Source organism: Garra rufa, chromosome 2 (assembly GCF_049309525.1).
Source record: "Garra rufa chromosome 2, GarRuf1.0, whole genome shotgun sequence".
Classification (NCBI taxonomy): Eukaryota; Metazoa; Chordata; class Actinopteri; order Cypriniformes; family Cyprinidae; genus Garra; species Garra rufa.
The window spans coordinates 21,757,157-21,778,550 of NC_133362.1; the positions used below are offsets into that span (position 1 = coordinate 21,757,157).

General features: G+C 37.7%; 1 protein-coding gene across 2 annotated transcripts in view; it reads right to left on the bottom strand.

Annotated features, from left to right (window-relative positions):
• Nucleotides 1-21,394, bottom strand: part of arhgap22a (Rho GTPase activating protein 22a) — a 55,504-nt gene that overhangs the window by 14,667 nt on the left and 19,443 nt on the right. Inside the window, exons 1-7 of one of the 2 annotated variants that reach the window (XM_073833888.1) lie at nt 17,121-17,424; nt 7,391-7,519; nt 4,483-4,690; nt 4,020-4,152; nt 3,521-3,594; nt 3,293-3,414; nt 1,187-2,078 (exon numbers count right to left, since the gene is read on the bottom strand). In XM_073833888.1, coding sequence (XP_073689989.1) covers nt 1,187-2,078; nt 3,293-3,414; nt 3,521-3,594; nt 4,020-4,152; nt 4,483-4,690; nt 7,391-7,519; nt 17,121-17,172 — 1,610 coding nt within the window. In that variant the 5' untranslated portion in view covers nt 17,173-17,424. Of the gene's footprint in view, nt 1-1,186; nt 2,079-3,292; nt 3,415-3,520; nt 3,595-4,019; nt 4,153-4,482; nt 4,691-7,390; nt 7,520-17,120; nt 17,425-21,394 lie in introns of those variants that run through there. The other variant, XM_073833889.1, reaches the window with a different exon arrangement.

Genomic DNA, 21,394 nt, shown 5'->3' on the forward strand with positions numbered 1-21,394 from the left:
GGTCTACATAATATTCACATATGCTGTTTATAGGGCACATATTGTATTAGCCCTACAGTTACAGCATGAAATATTATTACATATAACATTTTTACATAACATTTATTTATTTTATCTCACAATTCACAAATGCAAGTTTATATCTCTTAATTCTGACTTTATTACTCGATTTATCTAAAAAATAGTGAGTTTTCTGCCACCAGATAGGCTTTGCCCATAAAAAACCTCATTCCTGTTTCGGATCTGTAAGACTGTCCCACTATCTAATGTCAGTTTCATTGAATAACAGTGCTTATCGCTGGGTGACAAGCTATTGTAAGAAGAACATTTTGAAAATGACATCTAATCAATATAATCTATAATCTTTTTTAATGTAACTATTTTGTACCGTATCACTGTAATTCTCTAGCCGCAAAGGCTATCTCTCCTGGGTTTTCTGCAACCATGATGCGTGCCCATCCCGAATGTTTACAAACCTATAATTGGTCTATAGCTAACTGTCAAATACCTATTCACAAGAGAGTGGCGTTCCAGTGGATTATGTAGGGTGTAGGCAAACATGGTGACGAACACAGAAGCGACAAACACAGTGGAGAGAACAAAACAAAACACTGGTCACAAATTAGAAGAACAAAATTAGGATTTGTAAAGAAAAATGTCAATATAAGCCAAGAGGAGACTGGTTTTCCTTTGCTGAAAACAAACTTGGGTCTCGAGAGACATATATTCTTACCAGAGCTTACGTCATCCACTGGAACGCCACTTTCTCGTGAACGCACATACGACAGTTAGCGGAAGCTAGAGCTTACGGTTTATAAAGTTTTAAATATGGCTATTTTTCTTACACAAATGCTTTGATTTATTCCAGAAAGCCTATATTAACCCTCTAGAGATTTGTGGAGTACTTATGATGGATGGATGTGCTTTATTTCGTTTCAGATTTCAGCAGCCATTTACTCCCATTATAAAGCTTGTAAGAGCCAGGAATTTTTTTTAATATAACTCAAATTGTATTTGTCTGAATGAAGGAAGTCATACACCTAAGATGCCTTGAGGGTGAGAAAATCATAGGGTAATTTTAATTTTTGGGTGAATTATCCCTTTAAGTTCATTGTTTCAAATAAACTTTACCATATGAAGTCTAAAGACAAAATACATATCAGTGTGCTGTGGATTTCAAACATACCTTCGTATTCGAGATTCGTAGTTGGCCTTCTGTTTCTTTAACTCATCTTTCAGCTCTGTTACTAGGCCATTAAGTGCTGTCGTGCTAATGTCAGTATCTCCTGTGACGTTCACTGCATCTTCTCCATTTCCATTCTCACTGCAGCCTGCACTGCTCACACACATTTCCAGTGCTTCGCTGCTCTCAGTGACCACCGAATTCCTGTCTTCACTTTGCCCTTGGACAGATCCTCCAACTGACCAATCCCCCTTCACAGAGTTGAGTCCAGAGGGGTCACTGCCCACAGAGTCGGCCACTAAGATCTCACAGGAGGATGTGGACCAGGGCGTGCTCGCAACGCTGGGTACGCTGAGACTCGATGAGGTCACGTTGTCATAAGTGGAGAGGCGGTGCGACAGGGCTGAGTCCTTGCCCATGCGCTCTCCTGATGATGTACGCCGGTGGCTACGCAGAGAGGAAAGCCCATTCATGAGCCAGTTGCCTGTACTGGGCAAGGTGGATACGTCCACTGACGAGCCCCCAATTTTTGTGGGCTGAGCACGTACCCCTCCACTCTTGAAGGAGTATTTCCAGGAGGGGAGGGATTTCGCCTGTTTGCTAGGGCTGACGGTCACCCCAGCTTTTCCCTGAGGTGTCATTTTGGCAGTGGTAGAGGCACCTGTATTGATATCTAAAGATGTGGCACTGCCACAAACACTCTCTGCCACTTTGGACGACTGGCTTGGCGATGAGCAGTTCAGCATCTCCTCATCGGAGATCCACTCCGCCATTCCACGGTGACCCTGAAGATAACTTCCGGTCTGCTCGGAAGACACATCTCCCTCAGTCCCCACATACAGACGCTCATGCTCACTGATCAACAATGTCATCAGGTGCTGAACCTGGGAGGTTCCTAACAGTAAAAAAAAATTAAATAAGTCAGATATGTGACCCTGGACCACAAAATCAGTCATAAGGTTAAATTTTACAAAACTGAGATGTATATATAATATGAAAGCTCAGTAAATAAGCTTTCTATTGATGTATGGTTTGTTAGGATAGGACAATATTTGGCCGAGATACATCTATTTGAAAATCTAGAATCTGAGGGTGCAAAAAATCAAAATACTGAGAAAATCACCTTTAAAGTTGTCCAAATTAGGTTCTTAACAATGCATATTACTAATCAAAAATTACATTTTGATACATTTACAGTAGGAATTTTACAAAAAATCTTCATGGAACATGATCTTTACTTAATTTCCTAATGATTTTTGGCATAAAAGAAAAATCAATAATTTTGACCCATACAATGTATTTTTGGCTATTGCTACAAACATACCCCAGCGACTTAAGACTGGTTTTGTGGTCCAGGGTCACATATGTGTTTCAGCACTAAAAAAAGGGATAGTTCACCCAAAAATGAGAATTCTGTCATTAATTACTTTCCCTCAACTGTAATTTTGTGAAGCTATGAGAATATTTTTTGTGCACAAAAAACAAAAACAATGACCTTATTCAACAATTTCTTCTCTGAAGCGCGTTCATGAGAGTACCTAACGTAGTACCCGGATGCGCTGTGCCTTGTTTACAAGCAGAAGATGACACACACTATACATGAAACAGTCTTTGTAAACATGTCTGAAAATTTCAACTGTTTTTTTGCCCAGGCTTACTTATTTGAACCATAATATTCAGACTCTGGCTCCTGCGTCAGCAGCACCACACATGTGTTGTGGTACTCTCATGAACGTACATCGAAGACTGACGGAAGAGAAGAAATAGTTGCTTTCTATGCAGGATCAGAAAGCTTTTGGATTTAATCAAAAATATCTTAATTTGTGTTTCAGAAATGAATGAAGGGTCTTACGGGTTTGGAACGACATGAGGGTGAGTAATTAATGACAGAATTTTCATTTTTGGATGAACTATCCCTTAAAGTATAATCAAATTACCAGTACCAGTCATTCTAACTTAAATTGTATTCAACTTAAAAATTTGAGTTGAATCTGTTATAACTTGTAAATAAAGGTAGAATTGGTTGTAATTATTTTGATAATTAAAGTAACTGAAAAACACTGGACTTAAATAATAAATAGCTGTAAATAATACAGTGACAATACTTACCTTCCATCATTGAAACAGGGTCCTCTATTTTAGGCCGAAGGATATTTGGTCCAAAAACTGTTGCAAGGTTCTGAACGCTCATCTTGTTCTCACTCGAGTGTGATTGCACTTCATCTAAGAATCTACATGAAAACATACAGTGAATGAAAAAGACATTCATTCATCATTCATTTAAAAAAGGAATTGCTTCAGCAACATTGCCATAAGAAATGCTATATATTCACTTACTTGCAAATGTACTTTAACAAATTATAATTAGCCTGAGGAAGAGTGTTCACCTGCTTCACAAGCTCACTGAGTCCCTTTAGAAGACACATGGAAATAAGATGCATTAGGATATGCTGTACTTTGGATCAGATAAATGCAGGTTTGGTAAAAAACATTTAAAATCTTGGTAGTTTACATAAGTAAACTGGTACTGTAGTTTACATAAGTTCCACTTAAGTGGGTCAAAAAGCACTTTTAAGTACAACTAATTGCATTTCATATAAAATGATAAAAATCTAAAATTTAAATGTAATCCAATAATAATTAATGTATAAATAATTAAGTAAAATAATAATTAAAATAATTAATAATTAAATGTAAAATAAGCATTTTCTTTTAAAATATAGTATATTATTCAATTATAAATACTCTAATACTCTTTAAACATATGCTAAAATGCACTTTTTCATTATTTAATTGAACTCAATCTCATTGAAATACTGATTTATATCAGACTTACCACTTCTTCATCTTTTAGCAGAAGCTGTGCACAGGTTAGAAAGTCCTCATATTTGTTAAAGGGGATCACAGGCTCTGGCAACTCCCTGAGGTAAAGCTTCAGGAGGGACGCCACTGTGTGAACGTCAGTGTTACTGTAAGGTCGCACACAGGTTAGTTTTTGTTACTGGTCCAGCACCCTGACAAGCATTTCTAACTGGCATAAACCAGCTTAGATATAGAGTAGAAAGTCATGCTGGTCTAAACTGGTTGAGAATAATGTGTAAAGCATCTTAATGCTCTTTATAACACTGAAACCCACATCAGTCTAATGGTTTCCAATAATCAGTTTATTGGTCCTTCCAAAGAATGCTACTCGTTTGCATTTGACTTCTGCTTCTGAAAACTTGCCATTACTTACTGCAAATATTATTGTCTCTTATGATAAATTGCTTGTGTAAAAGGATGTTTTGAACTTGTCTTACCTGTCAAACAGAGGCTTATCCCCACAGTCAAAAGCATCCTGCAGTTCTTTGACAAGGTTGGCCTGTCCTGGCATCCTGAAGAGACCTTCCTCTTTCAGACCCTGTTCCCTTATAAAATCCACACACTGCTCCACAAGCAAAGGGGCCAGTCGGGGTCCAAACTTTCTCTCATACTGTACAGTGTCCTCCAGGCGCTGACCAAAGATCCCTACAATAATACAAGCACCAGAGAAACATGTAAAAACACTGATATTGTATAAAACCTGTTAAGACACTATCAAACTGTTAAAAATGTAAAAAAAAAAAAATTATATCTCCAAAATTGACTATACAGTTTGTCAAAGACTATACAGTTTCCTAACCTACCTTGCAATACATTAGTTCTGCCTCGTATACTACAATCTTCAGCAAACACACACAAGCCACGATGAGTGAACAAACAACACTGAGCTTTAACTGCAGGCATGAGGCACATGACAGATTCCTGCTGGCACGGGCAGCAGTCCACTTCAAACACAAGTGAACAGTGATGCATGATGCATCCTCTTTCACTGTAATGGTAATCCAGCCAGTGTGGAGAGAATGTGGGATGAGCGTAAGTGATTATACATAAAGGTGTCATATTGCTTAACCCATCAATGCCCAGATTGCAGCGATGTTTTGATTAGAATTTCTTGCACAGTGATTTAAATACTCAAACTGTTAAATATTATTTAAATAGACAACTAATGATTGTGATGTTCCACAAGTGCATATACAGTCCACTGTTTGTATCTCTGCCTTCTTGTATGTTGCAGACCAATGATATTTTTATATTATACTGTTATAACATTTATTAATATTTTGAATTAGCTATTATAGTATTTATATTGAGGTTTCATTTTAATTTTTGCCTAAGTTTTAGCAGTTTTATTATGTGCTTTTGTGTTAAATGATATGCTAAATAGTTCAATTTTAGTTTAAATGATTTTTTATTTCAGTTTACTTTTAGTAATTTCAGTACTTCAAATATTTTGTTTCAGTTAGTTGCAAATGTATAATTTCATGTGTACTTTTAACGCTTTTAAGTTTACATTTTTGATACAATTTATATTGTATTTCATTTCAGATTTATTTCAATTAACAAAAACAAATTTTAATATCTTTAATTTTAGTTTTAGTTAACAATAACAACACTGTTTTAGGAAGGTTACATCAGGTGACGGCAAGTGATTTTTCTGAGTGGGTCATAATCAGTTAATTGCTTAACTTTTACATTCAAAACACTAATTTATTCAAGAGCAAAACAAGTTAATGAATGAGTCACTAAATGATTCACTCAACCGATTCATTCAAAACACCGATTCCTTAAAGGGATAGTTCACCCAAAAATGAAAATTTGATGTTTATCTGCTTACCCCCAGGGCATCCAAGATGTAGGTGACTTTGTTTCCTCAGCAGAACACAAATGAAGATTTTTTACGAAAACCGGTACAGTCTTCGTTTGTGTTCTGCTGAGGAAACAAAGTCACCTACATCTTGGATGCCCTGGGGGTAAGCAGATAAACATCAAATTTTCATTTTTGGGTGAACTATCCCTTTAAGAAATGAAACCCCGCCTACTGTGCAGAGAATTGCAACGCCATTTTATGAGCAAAATAGACAAAGTAAGTGGCAATATTGTGTCTAAAATGTAAGTTACTTAATATTAACTTAGTTTTATTGAAATGTCACATTTGTGCCATCGGTCTGAACATCAAAGTATCAGTACTTAATGTAAATACATCTGTTGTAGGCTTATAGCATCCAGTAAAAGAATGACAAGACTGAGATATATTTACAAGTGCATCAAGCTTGGCTTCTCACTTTACCTGGAGCCTTGAGAGGTGAGATTTGATGTCCAGAAATGAAAAGAACAAACACGAATGTTGTCAAGATTCTTGCCCTGGAAATCCTGGTTCACTTTGGCCAACCACAAACGCCTTTTGTTCATCAGTGCACTCTTCTCCTCGATTTGTTTTAACTTTTTCAAGTCTATAGTATTCAAAATGTTTTTCGTGGTCCAACCAATTAGTACAGCCCAAAACATAACAATAATTGACCACAGAGACAGAGCGCATTTAGGACAATCCAACGCTCTCCATAGACTTTGTATTGCGGGAAGCTGCCTCCAGTGTTGCCAAGTCCACGGTTTTCCCACAAAATTGGGCTACTTTTATACTGTTGCCGCGGGTTGTTTTTCATGTCCGTGGGTTAAAGTGACCCAATAACGTAATATTTAGCCCCTGGAATGCTAATTTTACCACAAAAAAAAAAAAAATACAAATTTACCCCCTGGAACGCAATTTTTACGAAAAGGAGGCAGCTTCCCGCAATACAACGTCAATAGAGACCGGTGGGCGTGTTTTTTAGATTATGATGTGTGTCGCTCTGTCTCTATTCTCAGCAGCAATAATCAGCAAAATATGCGAGTTTCGTTTGGTCCAGTGGCATTGTTTACATTCAATGCTGCCAATATTGAGACATCGTGAAAACCCTCTATTCTTCTAGGGCACATAACAATGGCTCTACCCAAATATTGTGCATATTTAGTATCATTAAAATTATATTAAAATGTTTGCCTTTACTTAGACACCCCAAAATAATCTATGTTATTAAATACCTGTAACACAGTGCCTAAAGATTCAGACACTGTCATTCAGACTCTGCTAGTGCTGTTATTTTAGTATGCCTGTATATCAGCCATGCAGCATTACAAAAGCTGTGTGCCAAATATAGATCACTCACTCTACCCACGCAAGGTGAGAACAGAAATCCAGACATATGCTTGCTAGTTTAGTTGTACTGTTTTCTAAACTTATATGTTGCCTCATAAGATGTACTCAATGCATAGGTCTTTGTGTGTGAGGTCTAGGTAAAAAAAAGCTACCTCCACCAAAGGGCGCCCAGATGACACGTCTAATGGCTTTGACCCAATCCTCCATGTCATTCTGGGAGTTTGCCATGAGCAGGAAAGCCTCGTGGCTGAGAGCCGATCTGTCTTTCTCTCCTGTACAGCCTATGGAGACAGAGAGGGGAAAACCAACAACAAATAAATCATTTGATTGGCACTGATAGTATCCAGTCCCCTGACACTTGAAATGACAGATAAATACCAAAGCATGAATAATTCTATTCATTCACGTCATTGTAAATGCTTCTGCTATGTGAAAACACATTTCATAATTATTTATTGGGAATCGTTAAAAGCACTTAATGCTAAAGCAGTGGCATGGATTATAATATAATTCATGATTGCTGGTCTATGTGACTAAAAGACTATGTATCAAAAATATTAAGTATTGTATGAGCATATTAGAATGATTTTTTAAGAATCATGTGACACTGAAGACTGGAGTAATGGCTGCTGAAAATTCAGCTTTGCCATCACAGGAATGAATTATATAGTAAATATATTTAAAATGATAACAACATGACTGTTTATGTTAATACATTATTTTATTATCTGCACATAGTATGATTCTCTTTACAATATTATAGTTTATTTACCACTAGGTGGCACTAAAGTCATGGGGAAATCGCACATGGACAAAACAGTGATTTCTTTTTATGACATCATCCTACATACCAGACATTAACCATAGCAGCACAGGAGAAAAGTGGTTTTTCATTGATAATGGAAAGACATGAGATAAACTGAAATGTGCCATGACATCTGGAGAAGCCATTTTTTTTAACTTAATTTTGAGCAGATTTTTAATCATTCCATTATTCAAATGAAGTAGAGTTGAAGAGTTCATCTTCATCAGTTGATTTGCTTTTGGATGGTTTTCAAAAGCACAGCATGCCTTTTTAAATCACTAGCATTATGGGACTGTGACTTCTTTTCATTTCCTTCCACAAACAGCCCTCCCTCTTCTTCTCCCGAAAATATCCTCAGCATAAATTCTGTTCAACCTAGTTTTTGTGGATGGATGGTTCCATTATCTGTCTGAGCCAGGCTGCGGAATAAACTGAGTATTGTCAGGTAGCTAGTGGCTGTGTCAGACGACACACATAGGACTCCCTGAGGAACGCCTGACTGTCTCTGTCTGCATGTCTGGAAGACAGTGGGAGTGGGTAATGCAGGCCTCTGTGCTTGTGTCCTTGGCAGATGCAGTTCCACTGCCTGTTTCTTACATGTAATGGCAATAATCAAAGTCCTGACTTTGTAGAGAAGTGAATGTGACCTCTTCAGAAGACACAAGCTTCTAACCGTTATTTCAGTTTAGAAATTGGGTTTTCCACATTTGCTAACAGAACTATAAGGGGCTGTTCACATGTCGCGCCTAAAAACGCGTGGAAAACGCTAGGCGCGCCGCTTTCTTCCTTATCAACAAAGCGCTCGGGCGCTTGCGCTCCGGAAGCGTCTGCCGTTTCTAAGCAACCATCAGCTGCGCTCTAGCTCCAAGCAGAGCCATATAAAAAGCATTTTTTATATGGCTCTGGCTCCAAGCCTATGCGTCTCCATGCATTGTTTCTTCTATTAGCGTCAAAATAATGGGGGCTTGACAAATCATAAAGTTCAAGAAATCCCTGGACCACAATGATGAGCTGCTCCTCCATGTTTCTGCTGAGGTTTCAATGTAACGGAAAAACGTGAGGAAGCTGATTGGTTAGTTCATGTCACATAACCTGCGGTGCGCTTGCTACATTCTGAAAAGTTGAGATGTTTTTAAATCGATGCGGCGCGGACGCGCCTGGAAAAAACGAGCGCGTCGCACCGCGTGCGCGTCGCTTCCGCGTCGCTTCCAATATGCGCGCAAGCCGCGCGTCTCCATTTGAAATAACGAACTTGCGCGCGCAAAAGACGCTTCATGTGAACGGCCCCTAAGAGACAGAGACAGACGTAATCCTCATTTTGTGTTCTGTTCATTTTGACTCGGAGAGGATTTTCTTCTTCCCCGAAGATGCTAGTTAATGTTATCACATTGGACTTTAAAGGGGCTGTATGCAATTTTCTGAAATCTAAACTCGCGACTGACACCTGTGGCCAAAAAACAGAACTGCTCTTCCTTTCTGCTCGCTCTCGCAGCGCGCGCTCGTACGTGCAAACTTCACAAGTCATCCGCTGCAAAGAAGTCAACATTATGTTTACAGAGGTAAGAACAGTCAAATACATATATTGTTTGAGAAATTAAGTTTGTTTGCAATAATAGGCTAATTGCTGACTAGCGGTGGTGGCAGAGTGATCTGAAACGTTTAACATGAACGCGCTTGACGTCACATCCGCAGACAGCGCGCGAAAAATCCGACCCGACAGAAAATAGGAAAAATAGGATACAGGCTTATAGGTCCACCCACTGTGAGCTGACAAGGTGTCAGTATGCTCATCAGGAGATGTTTGAGTCATAAATGGTCAAATAAAAAGGCTATTGTTACGTTTATTTTGGGGAAAAAGTTGCATATAGCAACTTTAAATAGGGTATAACAACTTAAGATTCTCACACTTGTGGTGTTGGTGGTCAAAAAAGAAGGCTTACCAAAATTGATTATACATTTCATTCTATGCTATGTTACCAAATGGATTAAATTTTTCATCAACATATTTTCTTTCAAATAGCACAGGTTTTGTATTTCTTTTTGCAGTGGACTGGCGGTAACGAGTCGATATTGCCAAAATTATCTACTAATAAGTTTTTTTTTTTTTTTTACTTAAGGTTGAGATGCATAAATTCAGATTAATAAGGCCTACAACCAATTAATGAATAGCATGTCAGTTATAAGTCTTATCCATTTTCAACCCTAGTTTTATTTTATTTATTATTATTATTTATTTATTTTTTTATTTTATATATAACTGATCATTATGAAATCGCTGTCTGAATGAATGAATTTTAGGGAATCATACTCATATTTATGGAAGCATTTTTCTGCCGCTATATAAAAAAAAAAAAAATTCTCAGAATTGTGTGATATAAACTCGCAGTTGTGAGTTCTAAAGTCTCATTTTGAGGGGAAAGAGTAATATGTTCACAGAATTGCAAGTTTATATCACAATTCTGACTTAACTCGCAATTCTGACTATTTCTCAGAAGTGCGTTTATGTTATGCAATTTTTACTTGACACAATTGCGAGTTTATATCTTACAATTTTGACTTTATGACTCACGATTGCGATTTTATATTACACATTTCTGACTTCATTTTTCAGAATTGTGAGTTCATAACTCACAATTGCAAGTTTTACTGCATTTATCATGCAGTTCTGACTTCATTTCTTAAAATTGTGAGTATGTATTACGCAGTTTTGACTTAATTTCTCAAAATTGTGAGTTTATATCTCACAATTGGACTTTAAAACTCATAATTGCGAGTTTATATCACGCAGTTTGGACTTTATTTCTCAGAATTACGAGTTTATATTTTACAATTCTGACTTTATAACTCAGTCGTGTGTTTATATCTCACAATTCTGACTTTATAACTCAACAATCGTGAGTTTATATCTCACAATTCCTTTATAACTCACAATTGCGAGTTCATATCTCACAATTCTGACTTTATAACACAATTGCAAGTTTATATCTCACAATTCTGACTCACAATTGTGAGGTTTGCAAATAATTAGTTTTTATGTCATCATACTACATAGCAGACATTAACCATGGCAGCCCAGAAGAAAAGTGGTATTTCGTTCTTAAAGAAATGATATCAGATAAACTAAAATGTGCCATGACAATTATATAGAGAAGCCATAATCACTTAATTTTGAGCTGATTTTTTAAACATTGTTATTCAAATGAACTAGAGTTGATTTTCTCAGTATTGTGAGATATAAACTTGCAATTGCGAGTTATAAAGTCTCATTTTGAGGTAAAAAAAAATTGACTGATATGTTCTCAGAATTGCAAGTTAATATCTTACAATTCTGACTTAATAACTTGCAATTCTGTGAAAAAAGTCACAATTGCAAGATAAAAATTGGGAGTTAATATCTTGCAATTCTGACTTTATTTCTCAAAAGTGCAAGTTTATTTTTTTATCAATTCTTACTTAACTCACAATTGCAAGTTTATATCTCACTATTTTGACTTTATAACTCTCAACTGCAAGTTTATATCACGCAGTTCTGAGAAAAAAAGTCAGAATTGCGAGATGTAAACTCGCAATTGCAAGAACCCCCCCCCCCCCCCCCCCAGAATTGTGAGATAAAATGTTGCAATTACCCTTTTCTGTTTTTTTTTTTTTTTATTTATTTAGTGGCAGAATTTGTGACAATTTGTTCTGGTGTTGCAGGTATGTCAGCTCTCAGATTTTGGTTTGCCTTGGACCTGTAAGGCACCAGTGGACACACTTTCATTCTGTACTCCTTCTGTGCTCCTGCAAGGCCAAATTCAAGGTCAGGAATAATCACTCCACATTCCCAACATACTTTAATATCTGGAAATTTTGAATTCCCAGGACTTTATATGTCCTTGCCGCCCCTTATCTGTTACACAAAGCTTGGCTAAACTGCTCACTTCAACATTCTTCTAGTGTGCATATCCCAAACAATGATTTTACTATGACATTCAGCATATTTCCATGGGAAGGTCATGGATATGGACTATTTATAAAATGAAGGACCGAACAGTGATGTGCATGTTTAGCATTCCGCTGGTGGTAAGAACCAAACAATGTCATGCCTTGCAGCCCACCCTTTAATACATGATGCATTGTTCAAGATAAAACATGTACTTGGGAATTTCATCTCTTTTCAGAGTTTCTGCATTGGAATGAGCCACAAACATTAGTTAAAATACTTAATAGGGGAAATTTCCACTTATAATATATGTCATTATAGCACTAAAATGCATTGTTTTTTTTTTAACTTTGTAACAAAGATTTCACACCTTGAAGGAAATCATACTGTAAGTGCTCAGTCAGCAGCTTTTAGGTGGCTTCCTCTCTCATGTATCAGAGAAAAATGGGAGGTAGCTCGAAGCCCAAGGCACAGTGTGTGGTTTGGCCAGCAGTAGACTGGGAGGATATCCAGCACGACAGGCCTGAGGCTTTCAAATGAAGATCTTTATTTTAAATCCAGCACTTTGCAGACACACTTGCCTTCAGAGGTAAAAGTCTGTATCTTAACTTAATGATAAATCTGACAGCAGGATAAAGTTCAGCAAAACTTTATATCAACAACATCATTCAGCCTTTTTTTGCTTAACAGTTAATGTTCATTCAAATAACTATGAAACTTTGATGAATATAATTTCATATGTAATAACATCTGTCTGACTGTCTCTTTCTCTTTATATATATATCACAAAAACAACTTAGTCAAGCCCTACCAACCAGAACACCCTTGCAACCACATAGAAACCTAACTGCCTAGAAACATTCAAAATCACCTAACTAGCTTACATCCCTTTAACGTCTCATATATTCAAACTACACAAGACCTTCAACCCTATTGTAATTGTTAGAATGGCCAAGGATTAGCAATCTCCACATAAAACTGATCATGCAGGCCAAACCGTAAATTGTAGAGACTTGAATCTTGGACGGGTGGTAGTACTCACACTGCCAATAATGTCACCATTGCTTGCCCCAATCGGCCTGGCGGGGGCGCTACAGTGATCAAAAGTACTAAATCGCACATAACTCTTAAACCATCTTTTACAGGATCACGTGTCTTATGTTGTTGGATTTCAAAACGCATGTTTCAGATTTGAGGGGTACTTTGGATTTTTTTGAAAAATCTTTCTGCACAGGTTTGGTTTCAATCGGGTAAAAAACCTAGGACTAATACGCAAAAGTTTGCGTACTAGTCCTAGGTTTTTCACCTGATTGAAACCAAGCCTGTGCAGAAAGATCTCTAGAGAGTGAATATCAATAATTATCAAAAAAAAAAGTTTGAAAGGGGCGGGGCCACTTTTAGCAAAATGCCTATAACTCCTGAACAAAATGAGATTGTCCTGTCAACATGAAAATCGCTGTGCATGGTCTTGGTCCAAAGTGCCATAAGTGCCTTTGAGGACATTTGCATATCTCAAAAAAACATGGCCACCACTGGCCGATGAATTTTGAGCACCTATTAGAAAAGGTTAACGTAGGCCGATCGGAACGAAACTCGGTGGCCCTGTTTGACTTACGGCCCCAAAGGTCTATGAGAAATTTGAAAGAAATAGGCCACTAGGCGCACGATGTAGCATTTTTCAAGGATGTAAATGATTGTACATTGCACAGTTTTTCGCACATATACATGATATTCATATCATATGATAGACCTCCTCATTCCGGAGTGGACAACTTTGCCTCTAGAACCACTGCTGTCAATCAAATCGTTTGTTAAATGATTGAGAACATGTAAAAAAAGCCCTACTTTTGCAAACTAGTCCTAGGTTTTTCACTCAATCTGAAAATCTCAAAAAAACACTGCAGTACAATTCTCTGGGCTCTCTAGGTCAATAATTATCAAAAAATGTTGAAGTTTACCCTTTGGGAAGCTATAACGGGGTCGTTTAGAAAAGGCCTGTCCAAATTTGCCCAAAATCCTTTAAAGTGTGAAGGAAAACTCAAAACTTCACGAAACTTGCTGAGCATATGCGACAGGTGATTCTAAACAAGCATGTAAAGTTTTAAGATTAAACCACAGATGGTGCTATAACAGACATAACGTTAAAAAAACATAATATTTCTATGTTAAATTACATGAATCTGCTAAAAAATGCTTTTTAAATCATTGATTTTGCTAAATAATGTCTTTTTCATATGTGAATCTGGAACATTCAGAACAGATATGCTGTCAAGTTTAGAGTGATCACAGACTCATCCTCATCTTCTTCAAGTCCACTTTGTCGGAACAATCTAGCTAACCGCTAATTGCTAACACAATGTGTCAATTGTGTTTAAATTTCTTATGTAGGGCAATTTGGCGATTATTCTAGAACTAAATCTTTTCCACAAAACCAACATCCTCCAAACTTCTGCCATTTGGAAACTCTTATCAGTCCTGTTGGTTTAGCTCACTCTGTGGGGATGCTGTCTCTGGTTATGATTATTGCAGATGAGAGCTGCTCCGTGGTGAGTCTCTGTTCTCCTGATGGGCCCCCATGACTCCCACTGTCATAAAATCAGCTGACCCCCAATGGCTTCCTTATATTATGACAGCCATTAGTTCTTCCTGTGTGGCACAGCCCAGAGAATCGGTACAGTATCACAGTATCACAGAAGAGATTTACGTCATATAAAAAAAGTGCTTTAATGTATTAAATGATAATGTAAAAGGAAACACATTATGACGTATATATGTTGCTAGTTTTGCGAAACTCACTTCAGCAAGGCATATTTAGGGCAGAAATTCAGATCCTTTGTCTACTTAATTATATGATTTCATGGTGTGGTTTTATTGGTTTAATAGTTTCAGAATGTGATAGATTGCTGTAGCCAGGTTTTTACAGCTGAAAAGGATTATTCTAAACTTTGTAACCATTTTTTATACTGGATAACATTTAGCATTATCATCATTATTAAAATGGCCATTACACTTTTAAACTAAAATCAGCTGGTACTGTAGGTGCAAGTAGTTTCCTTTCAAACTGAAGCATTGTGAGAAATGTAGAATCTGTTATTTTATAGCTGCATGTAGTATGATGTTGGTTTAATTGGCCAGTACATTAAATGGGACAAAACAGTAAATGAAGTGATATAATATTGTGGAAAAAGTGAGAGTGAAACAAGTACAGAGCAAGTATACAGCACGCTACTGCCAAAAAGCATGGGATCAGTTAGAAATTAATATTTTTATTCAATAGGATGCATTAAATTGATCAGAAGTGCCAGTAAAAACCTTTAATGTGAATCTACAGCATTTGTTTTCTATTTCAAATACATGTCGTTCTTTTGAACTATTTGTCAGAGAATTCTAACTGTTTGTCAAAAGAACAGCATGGAAATTCAGCTTTGTAATCATATTCATGTAAACATACAGTTGAGGTCAAAAGTTTATATACACCTTGCGAAATCTGCAAAATGTTAATTATTTTACCAAAATAAAAGGGATCATACAAAATGCATGTTATTTTTTATCTAGAACTGACTGGAATAAGATATTTGACATAAAAGACTTTTACATATAGTCCACAAGAGTAAATAATAGTTGAATTGATAAAAAATGACCCCGTTCAAAAGTTAAGATACACTTGTTTTCTAATATTGTGTTGTTACCTTAATGATCCACAGCTGTTCATGAGTCCCTTGTTTGTCCTGAATAGTCAAACTGCCCGCTGTTCTTCAGAAAAATCCTTTAGGTCCCAAAAATTCTTTGGTTTTTCAACATTTTTGTGTATTTAAACCATTTCCCACAATGACTGTATGATTTTGAGATCCATCTTTTCACATTGAGGACAACTAAGGGACTCATATGCAACTATTACAGAAAATGCTTCAGAAAGAAAAATGATGAATTAAGAGCCAGGGATGTAAACTTTTGAACAGAATGTAGAAATTATATTTTGCCTATATATATATAAATATATATATTTTCATTTAGTACTGCCCTTCAGAAGCTACAGAAGATCCTTACATGTTTCCCAGAAGACAAAATAAGTTAAATTTATCCTGATTTTCAAATTCAAAAAGTTTTCTTAATGCATCGTGTTTCCTTCTGAAGCATTAGTGAGCGTTTGAACTTTCTGTAATGATTGCGTATGAGGTCTTCAGTGTAAAAAGATGGATCTCAAAATCATACAGTCATTGTTGGAAAAGGTTCAAATACAGAAAAATGCTGAAAAACCAAAGACTTTGTGGGACCTGAAGGATTTTTCTTAAGAACAGCAGGCAGTTTAACTGTTCGGGACAAACAAGGGACTCATGAACAACTATCACTAAACAATTTTTTTTAATATAAACTCAGCTATTATTTTCTCTTGTGGTCTATATGTAAATGTCTTTTATGTGAAATATCTTATTCAGGTCAGTACTAAATAAAAAATAACATGTATTTTGTATGATTCCTCTTATTTTGGTAAAATAATTAACGTTTTGCAAATTCTGCAAGGTGTATGTAAACTTTTGATATCTCCTGTGTTTCTTTGTAAAGTCTTCATGAAGTTATGTGTTAGTCATGTTTTATGGTTAAACAAAGCAAGTCTGTAGCCCTTAGAAACTACTCTAGTGCACAGTAAAGAATAGTAGATGTACTGGTTGGGAACTGCTGTATGAGATCATGACATCTGTAAACGCACATCAGTATAACAGAATATCACAAAGAAACAGCCGTATTGTTCTGTAACTTTATAAGAAATGTGAATCAAAATGAGCAAGGAAAGGGTTAAAGTGTCAGATTCAGATCAGAGATCAGACGAACACCTTTCAGCGTAGTTCAGGCAAAATTACAGGCCCTCACATTCATGCAAGACTACCTCACCAGCAGCAGCTCCACTCCTCACAGCCTGTTCCAAAAATACACAGCTCACAAAGCCACAGCTTCCTGGATCTTTTTCATGCATTTGACACTCCAGATGTTACAGTCCTTACAACCCACAGCTGGATCCAACATTGATGATTTACAGGCTAAAAAACAAAACTCCCATTGCCCATAAATTCCTATCCTGCTATAAACTTTCACCACAGTAAATCTCACCTATCGATCCACACAAGTTGCCGTCTTTATGAGGAAAGCATATCCTTACCCTTAGCGTGAACAGATCGGTGCTCCTGGAGCTTACGGCAACCGAGCCCCATGTTGGCACGCGGGCGCCAAAGAGGGCAGCGCTACAGCTGTGCCATGTTAGTTACATCTCTGGCCCTCCTGGAAGGTGAATACGCAACATAGGTGTGTGCCAGGGGCGTGCGATTGAGGGAGAGAAAACATAGAGAAAGGAGAGGGGAAAAAAGAATGCATGGGACGGGAGAAAGATAGAGGGAATAGAAAAGAAAAAAGAGTGAAAGAGAGAGCGCAAAGAACCCCACAGTACCATCACCGCCAGAAACCCGAAAAACAAGTCCTCCGTCTGCTTCATTCATTCATTCAAAAAAAGAGTTGTTGTGTTCTCTTTTTTTTCAACCTTTTTCTTCCCCGCCCCCCTGGTCTGTCAGACTCGCCCTCGCTCACCCTCATGAGCGGAGCCACCACAGTGCTCATCTTTGCCAAACACTGCAAACATCCCCCCCAAACACAAACAGACCCAGCTAATCAATCTACGTATGTGTGTGTGTGTGTGTGTGTGTGTGTGTGTGGTTGGGGGGTTGACGTGCCTTCTCATGGGGGGGGCGGTTGAACATTTCTGCAAGCCTGATGCACAAATCTCTGCATGTTGCCTGGATCTTTTCCCCTATTAAATCTAACAGCTTATTAATTAAAACTTCCCCTCTTTGAAGACATTTCGAAGACCACAAGGGGCTTTGTGTGTTACACAGATGCTTTTATTGCACATTGCCAGAAGGCTTTAGATCAGAGCTTTTAATGTACCAAACTGCAGTCTTCACAGACAGAGCGTGATGCTTCTGTCAGCTGTAAGGACATGCTCGGATCAGACCTCCCTACTCCAGTCTGCAGTCATGCTTTTGTGTCGAGAGCAAGCGTAAATAGAGCCATTGTTTGAGTGACTGATATAAAAAGAGCAGGACTTATGGAAAGCGGGTTTAGTTTGGTGTACTTAACAAAACACCATTATATGGAGAAGCTCACTGTGTCCATCTTGCAAACAGATTATAGGGGTGACAATAATAATTTCAAGGACAGTGTGAAGTACAGAATGATATAAAAAGAGCATAAATGCAGGCCAGTGCTGAATCTCAACAACTAATGCATGCTTCATTCTCAGCAGAAGTTGCTAAGACTTGCCTTTTGTTTGGCCTATTTTTAAGAGCTATTCTTTCTCTGACTCCTAAGCAGTGTGCAAAGCCTCTCAGAGACAGGGGATTTAGCCTTTATTCACTTTTAATTTTAATTTCAATAATCTGGGATGCAAGACCACCAAGACACATCAGAGGTTTTTGCGTCCACTCTCCATGCCATCCAAATAATCAATGACTAATCAGTATTCTTTTTTACACAAAAAGTGAAAAAGGTGTGACTTTTAAGCATGACATAGTTTGTTTCACTTTAGTATAAAAATGCGTAATCCACAATACCTTGAAAAAATACAGTAATATCAGTAATATTGGTCACACTTTAGTTTGGAGACTAATTCTCACCATTAACTAATTATTAGCTATTGACTTAATAGTTAGTATGGTAGTTGTTAAGTTTAGGTTTGATGTAGGGATCTAAAATATGCAGAATAAGACATTAATATGTTCTTTATAAGTTCTAATAAATAGCCAACTAGTTGATAGTGAGAACTGATACCTAAACTGAAGGATTGCGACGGAATATTTAGAAATATTATGAATTACTTTGATGCAAAGCTGAATTTTCAGCAGCCATTACTCCAGTCTTCAGTGTTACATGATCCTTCAGAGATCATTCATATGTGGTTCTCAAGGAAGATTTTTTCTTATTATTGTTAAAAACACTGTTCAATATCTTTGAAAAAAACTTGTTAAATTTTTTCAGTATTACACTACAAGTCAAAAGTTTTTGAACAGTAAGATTTTTAATGTTTTTTGAGCACATGATCCTTTAGAAATTATTCAAAAAAGCTGATTTGCTGTTTAAGAAGCATTTTTTAAAAACATTCAAAAGTTTGAAGTCAGTATATATACATTGAAAATCTTACTGTTCAAAAACTTTTGACTGGTTGTGTATATAATGGACAGAAAGTTTAAATTAAAACAGTTTATTTAAAATAGAAATAATTTGTATCAGTACACGTTTTTACTTTCACTTTTGATCGATTTGATCCACCCTTGCTAAATGCAAGTATTAATTTCTTTTGAAAACTTTTGAATGGTGGCAACATTAATGATTTATCCAGTTTCTTTTATACCTTTCATTCCATCATGTACTTGTTCATGCTTAGATTTTGCTTCAGCATGAAATTATAGTATTAAGGTTAATTAAAGTATTAAAGTCTCAGGAAAGAATACAGACACCTCAGTTCTGAATGCCAAGTGAAGCCACGTGTTGGTGTAGGTTGAACTTTTACGCTCAGGTTTGACTGGTTTGCAACAGCTTGTGATATTTACTTATTGTAAATGAAAGAATTCTCTCATCAGTCATTTTACGACAAAGGAGGGAGAGAGTCTGAGCGTTGCTAAGCACCTAAATAAAATACCCCAGTAAAAAGACGAAAGCATCTCAATATAACATCACCAAAACTATATAAACTTGACCATAGTGGACGAGCTTTATAATGCAAACAGATTTTTCATGTAGTATTTCTGCATAGGATGAAAATAAAAACAAAACAAAATTAGCATCAAATATAACATCACCTGTGTAAACAGAAGTATCTCTAGTAATGGACTCAGTAGGGCATAAGTACAGTGATAAATGGAGATAAGTCCAGCTGTCATGCTTCAAAATACTTAGAGTGTATGAGATTTTCTAATGTTTGACAGCTAATGATTGCTCTCGTTTGTTTTAACACAAGCAGCTGTCACTAAATGCATTCTGAATGTCTCATTAGGCATGTGTCACTGCTATGGACCACACAGGCAAATGTGTATCGGTTTCACTCATTTAGACTTTAATTTAAATCAAGGACAGCTTATGTTAGCCTGACGCTCAATACTAAAACTAAAACTAAACTCCAAGGTCAACTAAGGTCGTGTCCTTTCCTTATGAGATGCTGGGTCAGGCTGCGCAGAATGATGTGATATGTGGAGGTTCCCAAAGTACATGCAAACAATAGATGCTTAAGCAAAATCTGTCCCACGGGAACATACTGTAGCATCTGTAGCGTGACCCATGTGACACAACAGAGGTGGATTGTTTGCTTTGAATTAGGATTTCAGTCGAATTATATATTATTCCTGAAATGTGACACTCCAAAAGCTAATAATGAACGACAACTAAATAGATAAATCAGATGAACGACTCAACAATAACTTTACCTTTTGGTTAATTATAAAGGTGGCATTTGATACTGTGACGAGTGTCTCCGGACTCATCAGCGTCGCCCTGGCAACAGACAATCTGCACCTGCACGTCCTCATCAGCGCAGATCGGTCACCGCTGCTTCTCAATCAACAGCCGGCTTTATAAACCGGCATTCCTCTCAGCCAAGGAGTTGGACGTCTCAAGCTGGAACAAAACGGATCTAATTGTGTTCTCTTTGTTTCTAGAAAGCAGCGAGTGACCGATCTCCCTCACTGGAGCACCCATGGCCACCCACTTTCGTCCTTTGAAGAGCACAGGACAGACACGCTGCGCCAGCCTCACGCCACGCTTCACATTCACCTCTTGAAGTATATATTTAATAAAATCCACCCTCCGGGGCTGTTCACTCAGCTTTCCTTGTCGTGTGATTCTTCACCCGTGACACCTGGTGGAGAATGCGGGCAATTGCATGAAGAATCACCGACAAGTGATTGCGCAATACCCCACTAAATTATTATTTTTTCTGTTCTCATCTGTTGCAGCGGAAAACGGTGTGCGCTCTTCCCCAAATGGAGATGCGGGACCTGCTTCAACGCCTCACAGAGGTGAGCGTCCGCCAGCAATAAACATCTCGCCACCCGTCAGGGCAGAACTGAAGAGGAACTCGCCGCCATCCAAGTCCGGGCTGCCCAGCACATTCCACTACCTGACCCCCGAGTGCAAGCCACCCGTCTATTACCAAAAATGACGGCACACTATGACGGCGACGTGGAGGCTTTCCTTCAGATGTTTGAAACCACCGCCACTCGCGAGGGATGGGCTGCTGAGGAGTGGGCGTCGGCGCTGGCACCGTTGTTGACCGGCGAAGCCCAGCGGGCTTATTTCTCCCTCTCCCCAGCCGCAGCTGACAACTACATAGAGGTGAAGCGTGAAATCCTAGCCTGGCTGGGCTTATCTTCCATCTGCGTGGCACAACAG